The 16559-nt window shown below is 57.0% G+C and overlaps 3 protein-coding genes across 3 annotated transcripts; 1 reads left to right on the top strand and 2 right to left on the bottom strand.

The window, feature by feature from the left end:
* Window positions 1-876: 876 nt before the first annotated feature.
* Window positions 877-1854, bottom strand: B0I36DRAFT_246458 (uncharacterized protein; the record flags this gene model as incomplete). Its single annotated transcript, XM_046150233.1, has 1 exon — window positions 877-1854. One exon carries the CDS (start codon window positions 1852-1854, stop codon window positions 877-879), a length of 978 nt encoding a protein of 325 aa, XP_046010826.1.
* Window positions 1855-7953: 6099 nt separating this feature from the next.
* On the top strand, window positions 7954-8923 carry B0I36DRAFT_146450 (uncharacterized protein). The gene has a single exon (XM_046148449.1). The coding sequence runs from the start codon at window positions 8225-8227 to the stop codon at window positions 8747-8749; it is 525 nt and encodes a 174-aa protein (XP_046010825.1). The 5' UTR covers window positions 7954-8224; the 3' UTR covers window positions 8750-8923.
* Window positions 8924-9398: 475 nt separating this feature from the next.
* B0I36DRAFT_365146 (uncharacterized protein) lies at window positions 9399-10541 on the bottom strand (the record flags this gene model as incomplete). The annotated part of the gene is made up of 1 exon (XM_046159093.1): window positions 9399-10541. One exon carries the CDS (start codon window positions 10539-10541, stop codon window positions 9399-9401), a length of 1143 nt encoding a protein of 380 aa, XP_046010824.1.
* Window positions 10542-16559: the final 6018 nt, after the last annotated feature.

Raw genomic sequence — 16559 nt, 5'->3', positions numbered from 1 at the left:
GAGCCAACGCATGCGACTGCACTGGGCTTTATAGCATATCTGTCGTTGTGGCTTTCGACCAGACTCACGTCGCCTTCATTACTGCCGCAAGGCTTGATTAGGGATGTCAAGCTCGGTCTCGCAGGCCGCCAGTCAAGCTGAGTCTCTGGCAGGGAAGAACTTCGGCATACGGCCAGGCATGCGGCAAGGCCTCGAAATCGGCCTTGCGAGGTTACCCATGGCATATGGCGCCTCCGAAGGACTTGGTATTCCAAGGATAGCCTCAAGAGTGGTGACGTCTTAACTAGGTCCCTGGCAATGAGGAAAATAAGATGGCCTCATCCCATGTCCTTGCCTAGCGCAAGGCTGACTGAATGGTTATATCGGAAATCAGCCAAAACCCTTTGGCCCCATGTCGTTGGGGCTGACCTTACAAACTGGCGGCATTTCTCAAGCCAGTAAGGTGAATATGAGGTATTCTAGAGCCGCCGAGAAAATGCAGAAATCAGCCCGCTCCATGTGGGCCGACAGGCTGAGACCAAGGCACACTTTGTTCGCCAAAGAGAAAAAGAAAGTGCACAAGTCCTGCAGGGCACGTTCCCCCAAATGCGTGCAGACGAGAGAGAGAGAGAGGAGTGGGATTATCCGACCTTGTTGCGACTATTCTGCCTCAATCTCAGTGGCAGGGCAAATGTCCTGGACTGGGATTCTTTGTCCCGTGCCCCATGCTTCACAGTCATAAGGTCAAGTTCACGTTTGAAAGCAGGAGAGTATTTGTCCCACGGATCGGCAGCTTTGGGGGAACTTATGTTAAATTACGTGATTAAGCATTATGGGTTTTATGTACCTCTATAGATCGTGAATATACAAATCAAGCCTTTTGATTATGTGCTCGTCTTATGCAAGTGCTTGCCATAGCAGCAGAGCCGCGCCAAGAACCACTGATCCAGCGGAAGCCTGCGCAAGGCCGTTGGCGGCGGCCTTCTCGGGGGCAGGTGCCGAAGACGCACCGGCAGCAGCTGCGGCGCCGCCACTAACATCACCACCCGTGCCGCTCGGTCCCGGGGTCGGCGAGGCGCCGCCCGCCGCACCACCACCACCACCCTCCGAGGACGACGACGGCGAAGGCTTGACGATCTTGGGGCACGTGTTCTGGTAGACGTACTGCTCGGGCTTGTCGCCCTTGCATGTGCCGGCGAGCTTTGGGTCGAAGACAGCGCCCTCGGGGTACATCCAGCAGTTGCCCGAGTAGTTTGGGTCGAGGGGCTCGTTGCCGGGGTTGAAGATGGCAAAGGCGCACGAGTCGGACTGGGCGCACTGGCTGAGGCAGGCGGCGCTGCTGGCCGAGGCGGCGCACGAGTTGAAGCAGCCGTCCGGCGGGGGCGGGTAGTCGCAGATCTTGGCGACGGGCGAGGGGCTCGCGGTGGCGGCGCAGGCGGGCGGCGCCGTGTTGGTGCCGCCGATGGGCTGCTCCGGGTCCGAGCACGTCGGCTGGCCGTAGACGCTCAACGACTTGCGCGTGCAGCCGTCGGCCTGCCCGGCCGCCGGGTTGTACGACTGGCCCGGGTACATCCAGCAGGTGCCCGTGCCCGTGTAGGGGTTGTTGAGGAGGAAGACGGAGAAGTTGCAGGGCGCGTTCTTTGCGCAGTGCTCCCAGCACGTCGATGGCCCGCTGGCCGCGATGGCAAAGTAGCCGGCATTCTCAGGCGGCGGGTAGTCACACAGCTCTGCGATCAGCGGCGCCGTGCAGCTCGAGGCGCTGGTGGTGGTGGTCGAGGGCGCATCGTTGTCGCTGACGCCCGTGGGCGAGGCGAGCACTGACGAGACGGCGGCGAGCAGGGCGGCAGGGGCCAGGAGTGCGGTGGTGGCCTTCATGGTCAGGAGGTCAATGTGAGGGCGTCAAACGAGTGTGGTGGTTTGGTGTGCAAGCGAGCGTGAGGTCGGCGAGGCGACAAGGGGGAGGTTGTTTGTTAGTGTCAGGAAAGGATCGTCGCCAACTGACAGCTTGCAGAGTGGAGGATGGAGGTTGTTGTTGTTATATATGAACAACTCGCGGAGAAGTATTTAAGGTAATTACAAGGGACCACCCTTTTCCTCCTCGGCGTGACTGCTTGGGCAGTTCTCGTCCGGCCATCTCCACATTTAGTTGCACTTGTCTGGGGCAAGCTACTAACACGAGACTTCGTCGTCAGCAGGCTTCATGCCATAGGTCTCGTGTCGATTAGGCTGCGCACCAGCAACTTGAGGATTTGCACTTCTGCAAAGCCACGGGTGCTGTAGTCTCTACAAGTTTGTATCTACTCGAAGCCGTCGTCAGAGGGACGCCTAGATGCTCCTGCTCAAGTCAAACCGGCGCCGTCTTCAATCTCAGCCCTGTGTCGTCCGTCCCCACAATCGGCCCCGGATGCTCCATATTAGCGCCAGGGGGCTCGGTACCGATAATGCACTTGGTCAGCCACAACGATCGACACAAGCAACCAGCAACTGGCCAACCTTTTTTAAACAATTCCTCACAATCACATTGTTCAAAGAGTCTCGTTTTTTCACGTGTCAGACTGGCCTTCAGGTCGTACGCATCTAGAAATAAAGGGTCTTCCGGCAGTGCCGCAATCAACGGAGTACGAACACCCTTGCTGTAAATCGTTTTCTGCAGGGTTCAACCCCTGCTTTGCCCGCATGCGCGCTGCACAGCCACCGCCCGCAGCCGCTGCTGCAACATCGTGAACGAGAGCAACAGCCCGGCATTCTGAGCGGAACGGTGAGGCTCCGGTTGCAGTGAGTCACGATGCTGCATTAAGCGACGGCAAAGTCATGTGCGAACGCAGAGGCCCAGTTCCAATCTTGTGTTGTCTTGCTCCGGTTGTCGCTACCGAGTCATTTCGTTACTTCATGCCTCGTCAAGCCAAGGATCTCACAGACAGTTGTATTCCGCTCAAGCTTTCATTTCAAGCTGATTCAGGAAATCACCAAAATGGCCGTTCCCCAGGAAATGAGTGGTGATTCAAGCCCTTGAATGGAGGCACGTTGCGGTTGTTTGTGGCCCACGGAGAGAACCGAGAAACATGGCCCGACAGATCAAGCCAATCAACAAGCTTCCGACATCCTGTATAGCACAGCCGAGTAGTCTTCAAGAGCCTCGCAAGGACATTTTTAACCATCAGGACATATCACAAGTCAGTAGAAGCTACATTGTGGTCTGTTCCCAGCATCGCCCCTCTCGCCCTGAGCTCGGTTTGATGTCAGACTGGGAATATTATATGTCAGACCAGAGCGTGCATGCCTTGAGCGTGCCCGAGACAGCACCGCGGCCTCGCATAGTTCTGCCCTGCGGAACATGCTCCGGTTTGGTCAGGTGTACCCTTTGTAATGCCTGCTTCCTTTTGGCCACCTACCTTGCTTGACCAAAGGACCGCATCACCAACTGTCAAGTCATGTCAAGACCAGCAGGCAGGGAGTGGAGATATCATGCCTCGCCTCACTTGACCACGCTCGTGAGGACCTAATGCACGGCAGCCTCGTCAGACCCGAACAATATGAGACAACTCCCCGCCCTGTCACGGACCGGCGGCACGGACAACCCAAAAGTACTCGAGAACGTGATATGCGCACCAACCTGCTCCCTATCAAAAGTCCTCTCCTCCCGTCGCGTAGTATCGCCAGTAAGCCTTGTTATCTACTTCACATCGCAACCCCCACGCTCCTCACCACACACAATCTGCTGCTGATGAACTGATAATCCCGTTAGCCGCCCTTCGCCCCATCAAGCGTGCGATCAACACAAATGCCGGCAGTTGCAATGCCCGCGCTTGCTTCCCCCCCCCTCCTTTCCTTCCCCACACCCTCCCATAAAGCTACGGACGCGAGGTGATCAACGGCATGTGCATTCCGCTTATCCCTTTACCCCCTCTTACATCAGCCATGTATACCGGCAGTCAAGCATGATCGCCGCGGGGGATTGTGCTCACCGCCCCGCGCGGAGCTCACTTTGCTTTCCTTGTCTAGAAAGTCACACTGGAAAAACGGGCCGTTGTGCGAGCGTGCGCGTGTGTGTGTGTGTGTGTGGACAACAAGTATCTGAGTATAGTAAGGCATATTGTGCGGGGAGGGGCAGGACGATCAACGAGATACGGAGCGTGGAGAATGGACGCATGTGACTCTGACTGGTCACATTAGCGTTCTCAACTGCCGACATAGGCGGCTGGCTGTGCGGCAGTATCCGAGCAGGTGTGTGTATGCCCCACGGGCACTTGTGTACGTGGTTTCCGACGAGTGATCGGATCTACACAATCGTACGTTTTCCGAGACTGACAGGTGTGGGAGGGTGCAGTGCAGTGCATGGCAGATCTCTCAATGGCTTGGTTTGTCTTGCAAGGCGCAGGCGGGAGCATTATCTCGGTGCCACTTAATCCCACCAGTGGTTGGTCAACGATCGCCTCGGCACATGACGATAGCCGAAGGGGGAGATGGCTTCATCGCCGCAGCGTGGCTACTACCACCTACCTGCCTGTGGGAGGGATGGGAGTGGAATAAACACGCCACCACCACATTGGAGAAGGCTCATTTCCTGCTTTTTCATCTTGCTTTTGCATCGCCTCGTGGATTTGCACGCATGCTTCGAGCTGTGGTGATGCAACGCCATGGGATGAATGAGATAATCGGGGCGTGCGGGTTGGACATTACGTCGTTGTCGTAGTAAGACGAGGCGGCGACCCGTTGCAAGCACCCACAAAATGGCACTCTGGAGTGTGGCTAGAGTGACTCGGTATGCGCTCCAGCCAGTTAGGGCCTCAACTTGACGTTGTTCTCCAATTTTGAGTTTCTCGGCACTGCCCGTGCAATTGCGCGTCTTCCCTAGTTGCATCGCGGCCAGCGGCAGTGAGGACGGGACAAGGCGGCGCACATCTTCCCTTGGAGGATCAGAGCATAAGTGGAGATGTGGCCGGGCATCAGCCCTTGGCGGAAATAGACAACTCTAGTGAGGCCTGTAACCAATGATCAAGGAACCAAGTGAATCCTACAATTTGTGAAACTTAGAAGTGTGCAGCATTGTTCAAACGTGCTTTCGTAAGCTCCCCTCATCTTTATCAGCAAACTACGTCATCGTGTCAAAGCCCCCCCCCCTCCTCCAGGAATGACAGAAGCCCACACACCCAGACACACGGTTCCCTGCCACGAATAAGCACGAACCCCCAGTTTTCGAAATCCCACAGGTAATCCTTCTAGAAGCATGCCTGTTTCAGACTGACAGCTCGCCCGTTGAACCTAGCGGCGACGCTCGGATTCCTTCCCTTTTAGCGCTTCGACCCACCGCCCACCATCCATCAATGCGGTATGTGCGGTCGATCAATGGGGAGCTGCCCAGAGTGCGCGTCCCGCACTCCTTGAATCCTACAAGGCGCGCTTGCGGCACAGAGAGAGAGAGAGAGAGACGCCTTGACCCCAGCCGTACGGGAAGCCGAAATGAGGAAGGCGGCCCAACTACCGCGTCCAGGAAATGACGGTCATCCCCGCGCGTCCTAGGACCACATAGGAAACTCTCAAGTCTCGCTCGGACACTAAAAATAATTAATAGGCACGCAAAACGTCCCGGGGGCTCGTAATCAACTGCCGTCGGAAATGGACAGCATCTGCGCACGCTTTTGTTCGTTTCAGAAGTACCCTATCTTTTGCCCAAGCGATGGCATCGCCGATGGCCTTAGGAGGGGGGAGAAGAGCACGCAGAAAACCACCCCCTGAGGTTGAGTCTATCTGCACACCACGACACAACACGAGGAAGAAGGCGCATGCGCAGACATGCAACCGATCCCTGCCTTCATCGTACTGATGGAGCACAACCCTTGGACTAAGGAGCAACTTCTGCGGTTCTCAACGGTTCTGACCCAAAAAGAAAAAAACATCCCCACAAAGGAACCGGGGACTCCGTATCTTCGGTAGCCCAATGAAGGTAAAGAGCGTCAAGAATAGACAAGGAAAGTAGATTTGCTCTGGCTGTGCGCAGCTCGTATGGACTCGGCTCGTGACTTTGGATCAGCTTACTCCCGAGATCCGTCCCAGTCTCCAACTGCGAAGCACGACGCTGGGACATCACAGTTTGACGAGTTCCATACGATGGCGAGCATGTGGATTGCGCATTTCACAGTAGTCCGGAGACACGGTGAGCCTGGTCTCCGTCTGTAGTGCTTGCGTCCGAGGCTCTCGGCCTGGGGCCTGAAGCGCAGTAGGTCGAGTAGTCTGGCAGACCGCCCGCACAAGCCCTAAAAGCTTTGCGCGTCGCTTGATGGGCCGCATCAGAGAACCAGCGTGAGGTCTTTCATGGGCGCATTTCCAGGCTTCGCAAGAACCTGATCGCGGTGGCCGCCCATGCTGCTGGCCATGCAGCGCCCATCGCAAAATAGTGCACGAATCTAGATACAAGCACGTCATTACACAGCTGTCTCTATTTTCTCACGAGAATCTTCACAAACATACATAGATGTTGTGGTATGGAACGGGTTATCCCAGAGAACAAAGGTGTAACGTTCCCAGCCCCGAAATCGCAACCCCTGCGCGCAGCCCTACGGACAGCCCTCCCGCCAATCCAGTTCCGAAGCCCCCCTGGCCACGGTTCCACTTTTCCTCGATGAACGCCATATCAACCAATAGATCGCAGAAACCGCAGCCCTGATCCTCCTACTATCTGATCGATCTTGGGGAAGGAAAAGGGTCTGCCAAACATGAAACCTCGTGTTCTATCTAACGCGGGCCAGATACGCAGCAGCCGAGGTTGAATGCCCTGGGTATCAGACCCCCTGCTCGTGTAGGGTCTCTTCTTTCCTGCATGCAGGTACGAGCGGTCCCTTTTGCATACAGCCAGCCAGCCCGGCATGCAGGCACGTACGTACGCCTGGACGCCTCCTCAAGCCTAGCCTGCGTTGCGAAGAGCAAACACCGTCGTCATTTTGAAGGCACACGCGGGGGTCCTCGGGACGACGAGCAAGACGGGTAATGTTTTGGTACTCCATACACAAGTCCAAGACGAAATTTCCCCAGCCCGCCTACTATCGCGCAACAGAAACAGCAGCAGCAGCTGTCTCGCAGCCGCAAATAGCCACCATCTCACGCACACACACACACACACACATGCAGAGCCCCGAGTCAAAAAATATATGCAGTGTCCAATCCGCAGTGTCATACCCGATGCCCTCCGCAAGGCCAAGTAAAAAGCGCCAGCAATGCCTCCTTCGCCCGAGATAGCCACTCCGCGGCGGAAAATGGACGCCGCAACGTGACTCGTGTAAGGAAAAAGAAGGGCATGCTTCTCCAGCCCGGAGAACCCGCGGAAACATTGGGTGTGTGGGTGCGGAAGGGGGGAAAGGAAAATCAGCGAGCCCCGTCCGGGTCTTCCCCCGCATCTGCCGACTCCCGGCACTTGGTGGTACAGAGTTGGACCGTTGTAGATCTAAACAAGGACTTAAGAAAGGCGGGGGTGCTAAATCACGCCCCAACGTTGATATTAGGGAGGAAGGGAGGGCAGCCAAGCCACACTTGTTCGCTCTCACTAAGTGCTACTGCAGCAGTAGTAGTCTAGCACCTTGCCCGCCACTTACCCCCCATGGAAAAGGAAGAAAAGTTAGACGCCCCGGAACGGGCACCGAGGGGCACCGAGGAAAGGGAAATACTCTCCGCGTGGGACTCCTTTCCGGATTCCGCACAACCCCCGGGCCGGCCGGCCCTTACGAGATGTCGATCGTGCGTGCATCATTTGCTGTCTTCCGAGCCGCCGAGCGATTCTGGTCTCATCAAGTATGTGCCTTGCCGCCAGATGGTCACTGCCGCCCAGTTGAACAGAGTTAAATGCCCGGTACCGCAGCCAGCTTCGCTAACCCCACAAAACCTCGCGGTGGGGAACGGGGGGAAAGGAGAACAAAAAGGGCTGTAAAAAGATCAGCAAATCCGCCGAGAAACTGCGCCCGCTTACTTCCCCACCTCCTCCATCCCCTTCCCAGTAGCCCAGTTCCGAACGAAGCTGTCAAACCACAGAAAGCAAGAATGAATCCTTCTGTCGATCCCGCCTTTGTCTTTCTTCGCCTCTGCTGCGATCTCCCTCCTCCCTGGGTTTCAGTTTCCGCTGTGGCGGGAATTACAATGAACTTGTCTTCCCCCTGAAGTGCCGGTAGCCCGTTTTTCTCCATGATGAAAAATACCACGGAACATTTTGGAGGAGGAACAAACTAGTTTTTGGGTCAAATTCATTACTAGTGTATCAATGTACCATGCATGCAGAACGGGCCAGAGGCGCACGTCAAATCAACACAAGAAAAACCCGCCGGGATCAAACCCTTCCCCTCCCCCTCCAATATGTTGCAGTACATCCCGCTCCATTCTCGCTATCCTTTTCCGAACATGCGCAGCGACCCGTGAGACAACATACATTTGTAGCGCGCTCACTTTTCTCATGACTCGAAAAAAGCGCGGCATTAGCCGTGCCGAACCTGACTGTGCCGTGAGAAAAGAAAAAAGCTTGTGCTACTATCGACATAGCGTCTGCAGTCTCCTCCTCCCTCGTCCTCTGAGGACTCCATCATCATGTCACTACAGGGCCACATTCCGGCTCGCAATAAGCAGTACCAGTCCATGCACACACAAAAACGCGCAAAGAGAAAGGAAAATGAATGACTTTGTCTCCATACATACTAGGATCCAACTCCCCCGGCCGGGTGGACCGACATATCCCCGGCCGTCCCAAAGTGCCCGAAACACCGAAAATGTGTCAACTTGCGCCATCCCGTAGTGGTGGTGGTTGGTGGTGGCGGGGGGCCACACATGTCAAGACGTCATCTGGGCAAGGGAGGGTGCTGACTCCACCTTCGCAGGGATTAGACAGGAGGACCCTGAGCCCCACCCGCGTGACGACGAGGATCACGAAAATTGGACGAGTGATGGCGGAGGGACACGAGGACAAACGCGTAATGCACGAGAGACTGGTGACATATGCGGAGTGGGACAAAAAAAACCGTTGCTTTAGAGAAGTGCTTTTCAATTACTGTCCCCGTTAGAGCATTTTGCTCTGAGACGAGTGTTGAGGTACTAAGTGTGAGGTGCTAAGCCAAGGTATCTTCCGTGCATCCCGACTCATGACCCGCTGTTCCGGATGAACCGCCAAAAGACACAAGACTAAACCATCATTCCCGGTGTCGTCATCCCGCAAACTCCTAGTGCTCCTTTGAAAAAGTGCGTCCCACTCCCATTATAGCCAGTACTGTAAGGAAAAGATGTTGTCGCGTGTGTAGTGTAGGTGTGTATATGCCGTTGAGCCCGAACGCCAAGAAAGACAAAGGGTCCGCTGATGCTTATGTCCATGAAGTGTGGAAAGTGCCCAAAAAACGCCGTATAATGCTGGTGCTTATAATAGTAAAGAGAGATGCGACACTGGGCCCAGCTCATCGTGTTGCCGCAGTGCCAAACATGCGCCCAAAGACGCCGCGGGCAGTCCGCCCGCGCTTTGCCTTGACGGTGCCGTCTTGAAGCTCTCTGAGCTGCTCGGGGCTGATCTCGTACGGCAGCAACTGCTTGCCACTGCTTTGGCACGTCTTGCCCATGGTGGCTGAGTGCAGCATGTCCGGAACAATCTCGACTGGTGACTCATACAGAGAGCAGTCGTAAACGTGGTGTGGGACCTCTTCGGGGTCCGTGAGTGGCGTTGAGGACCGCGAGTGCTGCTGGGACGAGACCGACGATGCGTAAGAGCTACCGGACGAGCTGTAGGCCAAGCCAGGAGGAGTCGAAGCATCGTGGACCATGCGGATGGTTTCCCGTGGAGGAGTAGCCAGCCTGGCAGCTCTCGACTGCGAGTGCTCGCGAGAAACAGGAGGCGACGAGTACTGGGACACTGCCCAAGCCTCGGCCTCGAGCTGCTGCTGCCGGCGGAGAGCCTCCTTGCGCTGAATGCGGCGGACGTGCTTGGCCTCGATCTCATCGCGGATAGGCGCAAGGAAGACGTCGAGCTCGTGGTAGAGATCGTCCTCGGTGATTCTGAGCTCCCAGTCGAGCAGGAACAGAAGCTGCTTCTCCATCAGATTAACCTCGGTGCGGCTGAAGCCAAAGTTGTAGGCGTCGGTGGTGAGGTTAGAGTAAGCGGCCCAGTGCTTGTTCTTGGGAGAGCTGTCGTTGAGGTACTTGGCAGTGAGGATCAGAGCCGCCAGGAAGATGCGGTGGGTGGTGCACCGAAGACCCTTGGCCATGGGCTGGAGCCGGGACCTTAACCGTGTGAGGTAGACCAGAGTCGACATCAGGGTGGGGACCTGGACATTGGAGGAGACGACAAGCTTGGTGATGAAGTCTTCCAATGTGGGCAGCCCGGAATCGTCGCTGCGGACGGCGCGGGGCGACGGTGTCCTGGGCGGCGTCGGGTTCTGTGTCCGGCTTTGGGGCGGCGGAGGCATCATGGTGGCATCGCACTGGATGACATTGGAAGCGGCGGCCGCGAGGTACGAAATCATGTCCTTGCTGACCGGGGTGTAGACAAAGTGCTCGAGAGCGGCGGCGTTGAGGTCCGCCATGGAGAGGCCTGATATCGAAGCCATGTTGTGTATGTTTGTGTGTGGTGGTGGTGGTGATGATGGATATGGGGGCCGTGTAAGTCGTCGGAGTCGTCGATGGGTTTCCAGACGGGACCAGACTAGTGGTATGGCAGCCAACCTAGTGGAATATATCCTGTAGGGCAGGAGACTACCGGATGGACGATCAAAGGCCGCGGGGCAGAGATCCGGGGAGGAACGAGGCAGTCTTGAATGACAAGGCGAGTAGATGTATGTGCCGCCGTCGGGGAGGACGGGATGGCAGGTGGTCTTGTAGTAAGACAGCAGGCTGGGTGTGCAGGGTGCGTGGATCTATCACGAGGAAGAAGCACAGAGGCGTAGCGCAGGAGCCTTGACAGGGGGGTCAGGGGCGTGTGGCGGGGTGGAGGGGGCGTGGGCTGCCCGGGGGCGTGTGGTGTGCAAGTCGGCGGGTGGCTCGTCAGGGTGTGACGTGGGTGTGGGCGAGGCTTGGGCCTTGGCAACTCAGGCTCGACTCGCGGGTCCGCAAGTCTGGGCTGGGCTGGGCCGGGCGAACAGCAGCAACGGTGTCTTCGGCGAAGTCCAGCGGTGAATAGCTCAGAGATCTGAGTCTGGTTCGCTTTTTCCGCGGCAAGACTGGAGCGGGCGTCAAGAGGAGGACAGCAGCAGGCCTTGCTTGCTTTGCTTCGGGTTGGCCTTCTTTGCCTCGGGTTGCAGGATGGAGGAATGCGGCTGCTCTCAGCAGTGGCAGAGAATAGCAACAGTGTCAGTGTCGTTGCTTGCCTAACGTAGGTACGTTTTCTTTCTTTGCTGTTGGCAGCAGGTGTTGCAAGCAGAGCGAGGGGTGGTGTGCGCAAGCGGGTTCCCCACACGAGGATTTGCGTTGGTTCCGGTCCAGCGGATTCCAAAAAGGGCAGCGGGCTTCGCGTTGCGTGCGGCTCGGCTCAAAGTATGCGTACGCAGCTCAGTTCCAGCGAGAGCGAAAACGACTGCGCCCGTCGGATTTGTTAGCAAATGCCGCCTGCGCTCATCCTCTGCTTTCCTGTCATCCCCGCGGGCCGCGTAGCAGCACGCCGGCCCTGTGTCATCATTCATGGAGGCTTTGAGCTTACCAGTAAGGTGTGCGACGGTTGCACGACTGCTGGAATGCGGAGGTGACGGAACGGCTGGGGCGGCGGATGCGCTAGTCCCGACTTCTCAGAAAGGTAGGGCAGTCACGATGCTGACGGTGCGTTGTGCACGAAATGCCTAGATTGGCAAAATGCAATTTCGAATTCTCGAGGCTGCTGGCAGCGCAAGTGCAAGTGTGCCTGGGCGGTGCAGTGAGGGCTGCGCTGATGCAGGCTGTGTACTACCACCAACTTGCGATTGCGAATCCGGGCGTGCGCTTGCTTGCTTGCTTGGGTGCAGGCAGCGATGTTTTGTGAGTGAGTGAGTGGGTGAGTGAGTCTGACTGGCAACTTCCAGATGAGCAGGAACCGTCGTCCACGGGCACAGCCTGGGTCTTTAATGGTTGCTGGAATGCAGGCAGGCAGACAGACAAGTCAATGCACAAAGGAGTCCGGCTGCCTTTGTCCCGCACAGGAAGAAATAGTGTGTACAGGGAGGGCGCTCGCAGAGGCTGTCGAGAAACAAAAAAGAGGGCGAGCAAAGGGGCCGACCGGCGCTGACTGGCTGGGCGTGTGCGACTAGGCTGTCCAAGAGCAAAGAGCGTCTATCCCTTTGGCGGCCCTGGAGGTCGAGATGGTGGTGATGGGAGGTTGCGGATGAGACTAGCGGAGCGTGCTAGGCAGGCAGGGCGATGATGGCAGGCAGGAGGAAGGGGGCTGCTGATGTAGGGATGCCTGCTGCTGATATATCACCATCTTTGTTGTTCCTCATGGGGCCAGCACTGCTGCTGTTGCTGGCGATTGTTGTGAAACTGGCGGCGATGCCTGGGGGAGGCTGCGCTGGGCCGTCGAGGGCCAGTCGATGGCGCGCGGCGGCGTGGCGGGCGACCCTGCCAGAGGCCAACGAGTGGCCAGGAGCGCTCCTCGAGATGCCTGCGCGAGGGTGGTGCAGCGCTGTTTGGGCATGCGCAAGGGGCCTCTGCCCTCCCCGCCCTCCATTGGCGCGACTGGCCCCGGCCCGCCACATCTTGAAACACCCGCCAAAGCCCTCTGCTTGCCTCTCCTCGCTTGGCCCTCCCGCCGCTCCTCACTGGCTGCGGCCGGCTGCACGTCTTCACGCTCCCGCTGCTCTCTGCGCGCCCGCGGTTTCTCAAACACCGCCAGCTTTTGTTATTTTGGCCTCGCTCGCGGCAGTAGCGGCCGCGACGACTGGCCGCCCGCGTTGCCGCTGCCCGACACGCACGGTGGTCCTCTGCGGCCTACCGTCGGCGGGGTGGATGCTCAGGACTTTTCAGCGCAAGCACTCAGTCATGGTCGGCAGGGTGTAGTACAGCCCCCCCCCTTTGTGTGATCGATACACCTGAAAATATGAGACACTTGGGATAAGCCACCTTTCGACTCCCTCTTGTTCGCCGCCTCCTGCATGACACTGCTTGTACTGTATTGGCAGCGAGGCTCCCTGGCAGTGCGCACGTTGGCCCTCCATGGCCAAAGGCGAGCGACCACGTCGAAATGACTAGGCTCGACATACTCCACGCATTATCTCGCAGCACGCTGTTGGTCAAACGGCCCTCGAAATGCCGCCAAACACTTTGCATGATACGCATTGGGCAAACACGATATCCGCGAAACATTTCCGCCAAGCCAGGTGTATCGTCTGAATTTCCACAAGCCCAAGCCGCGAGTCCCTGACACAGCTGCGGGGGAAACGAAACATCACCCTCCTTATCATCAACTGCTAGAAACACTTTGCAAGCCCCTGGGATCGGCTCGTGCCCCGGTATTTTGCCGCGTTTCTGGCGAACCACTCTGGGAGACCCATGTCCCTGAGCGGAACACCTGCAACGAGCAGGACACCGGGAATCTAGCCAATCGCAGGCCCGAATCCATGGATATGACTGCGGATGGCAAGAAAACGAAACCGTCAAGACCAACGGCCGCGTGGCTTGTTACGCCAGTTGCTCCATTTGCTCCAGTCAATTGCTAGGTTTCCATGGCTGTGCAAGACGGATGCTCGACTCTTGCCGTGTTGGCCCATGTGTACTGGCGTCCTAACGGTTTCTGCTCGGAAGGCGCCCACTCACGTGTTATCCAGCCATTCTTGAGAAAATATCAACTGCATGCTTTAGCGGGCATCCAAGCTGAAGAAGCAGCGGACCAAGCACGTCGAGGAACACTTCAGTGCTGGCTGTGCAAGTCGTGAGTTGAGTCGTTCCCGTGGAGAATCCACCATTGTCCACTCCGACTTTTCGGATCTGTTTCAGATTTTGAAACTTTCCCAGAGCCAGCCCCGCCCCTCACTCTTCGTGGAGGACTTTCTGTGGGTGATGTGAAGGTACTTGCTCAAACAGCTTCTGGGCAGTTCAAATGCAGCTTGGGAGAGAGCCTTCCTCGCCTTCCTCTGTACGAAGATACGTACTAGGTGGCGGCGTGCACTCGAAGTGAAGTCTCTCAGCTGGATCCCTCAACAACCGCGCCAGTCCCGCCGGCAAACGGGGTCCAGGAACGGCCCAATTGCCAATCGACGACGCTGGTCGGGGTCTATCGATCGGCAGTGATCGGCCGGCTCTCAAAACGAATTCCGTCTGCGCATGCCACTTTTCCCCTATCCCCGTGCATGAGAGGTACGAATTCTACAACTGCGCCACAAGAAACTCTGCCAGCCGTGTCCAGCGATGCAGGGACTGGGCGGCTTGTCTGCCGGGCACAGACCATCCCCTAGCCACCATCATGCACGCAGCCCGGGCTCCTTCTTGGCCATCTTCGCAAAGGACGAGAAGATTCGTGGATCAAAGGCGCAATCCCAAGCCCGGCCCAGCTGAAGGGAATTCCGAACGCCGGCTGAAGCTGCACCTGATTCGTCTTCAGTCGTTCGCCGGCACTTACGGCAGTGCGCCCCTAATTAGCCACTTGCTGACGACAGCGACCAGTCCTGCTTCCACTTCGGCCGCTGAGTGCGGATCGGCGGGACGGTTCAGTCCGGCTCTAGCATAATACCACGAGGCCATGCGCAGAAGCTCGAGACTCACACAGAGGAAATTGTGGATGGCGAGCCCTCACCGCACTTCTGCGAGCTTGATCGGTGGACCACATCTGATTGTCACGAGGTGTGTGATGGGGGACAGAGCTCATGGCACTAATGGCATGTGGGACCTTGTACCTCCCGCAAGCCCGCTGACATTGTGATACTGTAAGTTTTGCAGTCTCAAATACGATAGCGAGCTTCTCTTCTGGTTTGGAGTTGTATGAAGGTTCGGGTTGTGCAACGCAGCTGTTTCCCACTTTGCAAGAGGGAGTTCTGCCCGGTTATGATGCAGACTTTCACATCGCGCGCCACTTCACTCATTGCAATCCATGGCCTCGGGATCATCGTTGCGCCAACCAAACCATGCGACTAGCCATGTGGGACGCCTTGACGGGCTCGTTAGCTCCAGGCCTTCTGTCCAACAAATGGGACGACATTGTCGGCTGAGGCTGCAAGCCGCATATTCATTCTTTACGCCAGCTTCGTAGCAGCTAGCCATTTCCGGCGCTCTCGCAGGTGCGCCGTCCGCCCTGGCATGGTGGATGGGTGCTTAGGCTAACGGTTGCTTTTTCCCTTCTCTTGAAGCTTGTCTCGCTTTCTTCCGTCACGGTTGGTTCAATCGTCCCATCTGGGGAGACTCGAGGTGCGGCAGAGATCTTTTGAAGCACAGAGAGAGGCGTTGTCCCTGCGACCCGGAGGGTCGGTATCTTTGTCGAGCATGTCTCTGCGCCCTGCGGGGTTGGTGGTTGGTTGACGATGGGGGCTTGCACGGCTTAATTAATGCCTGCCTGTCTTTGTCGGTCTCCAACCAAGTCAGGGAACCTTTTTGCTTGCACCAGGTGATCTCGACATTGGAAGGAGGCGTCGAATGCATACTCAAGTGGGCTTACGTACTTGCAGAATCCCCGGCTTGCCCGTTTTGCCTCGCAGCTCATCAGGGGGCAGGCTTCTTCAAGCAGCTGACACCGCCGACGTTTGTCCCCCCCCCAGGTCTAGGCACCCAACGCCGATTCACGAGGTGCTATCTGTCAGGAGCCTGGACTCTCAATCCACCACTAAAAAAAAAGGCGCCGACCACATGGACGAGGTGTGGAGGGAGAGGGGACGACGGGGCTTCGGCAACAACGACCACGGTAACCGAATCGAGTGAGGCCACTTTGACAAACTTGACAGGCGGCTGCCACTGCGCATAGGTGTGAGGCCCCCTCTCCAACCAAACCCCCTTGCCGACTGCCTCGCCTGCCTCACTCCACACCCAAGGTAATAGCGCTCCACGAGAAAGCGGAGGACAGCGGGGGCGCGCTCTCATAGATCGGACCCCGAGCATCAAACTTCCTGCACACAGAGAAACAGCACTGGGAAAGGACAGCGCTAGTGAATTAGAAGGTGGTGAGATCTGCTCTTCTTCGCTGCATACTAAAGTACCTAGGGATGGCTTCTTTACGCGGAGGAGACAGTGGCCCATTACGGGATGATCATGGAGGCAGCCTCCAAATCAAACTTTTGTCAGGCCACCTACCCACCGAAAAAGCCCTGCGCCGTCCGAAGCAAGGGAGCAGAAGCGTTGCCGATTCGTTGCCCTGAGAGAGAGGTCGTTTAAAGTGCGTGCAGGTGCAGGCAGACAGGGCCGCCAGGGAGGGCAAATGCATTAGCCCAATTTGAGCATGTGCATAACTGGGGGGGTGGGGGTGGGTAGGCTTTCACACTATTGGCACCGAGACAAAAGGTGCTTTTTGTTTTCTGCTTTGTGTGAACAAAAGGAGAGTACCATCATAGTATTCTGCGCGGCCATGGGCAGTAGCACAAAGGCCAACACCTCTCAGGGATCGAGGTGGGTGGGTTGTTGTTATTATTGTTGATGCCCGTGAACGCTTCTGGTAACAATACTTCACACAAGGCCTGCCTTTTGTT

The sequence above is a fragment of the Microdochium trichocladiopsis genome, assembly GCF_020744255.1.
Source record: "Microdochium trichocladiopsis strain MPI-CAGE-CH-0230 chromosome Unknown B0I36scaffold_7, whole genome shotgun sequence".
Taxonomy (NCBI): domain Eukaryota; kingdom Fungi; phylum Ascomycota; class Sordariomycetes; order Xylariales; family Microdochiaceae; genus Microdochium; species Microdochium trichocladiopsis.
This window is presented reverse-complemented; position numbering and strand designations above follow the sequence as displayed.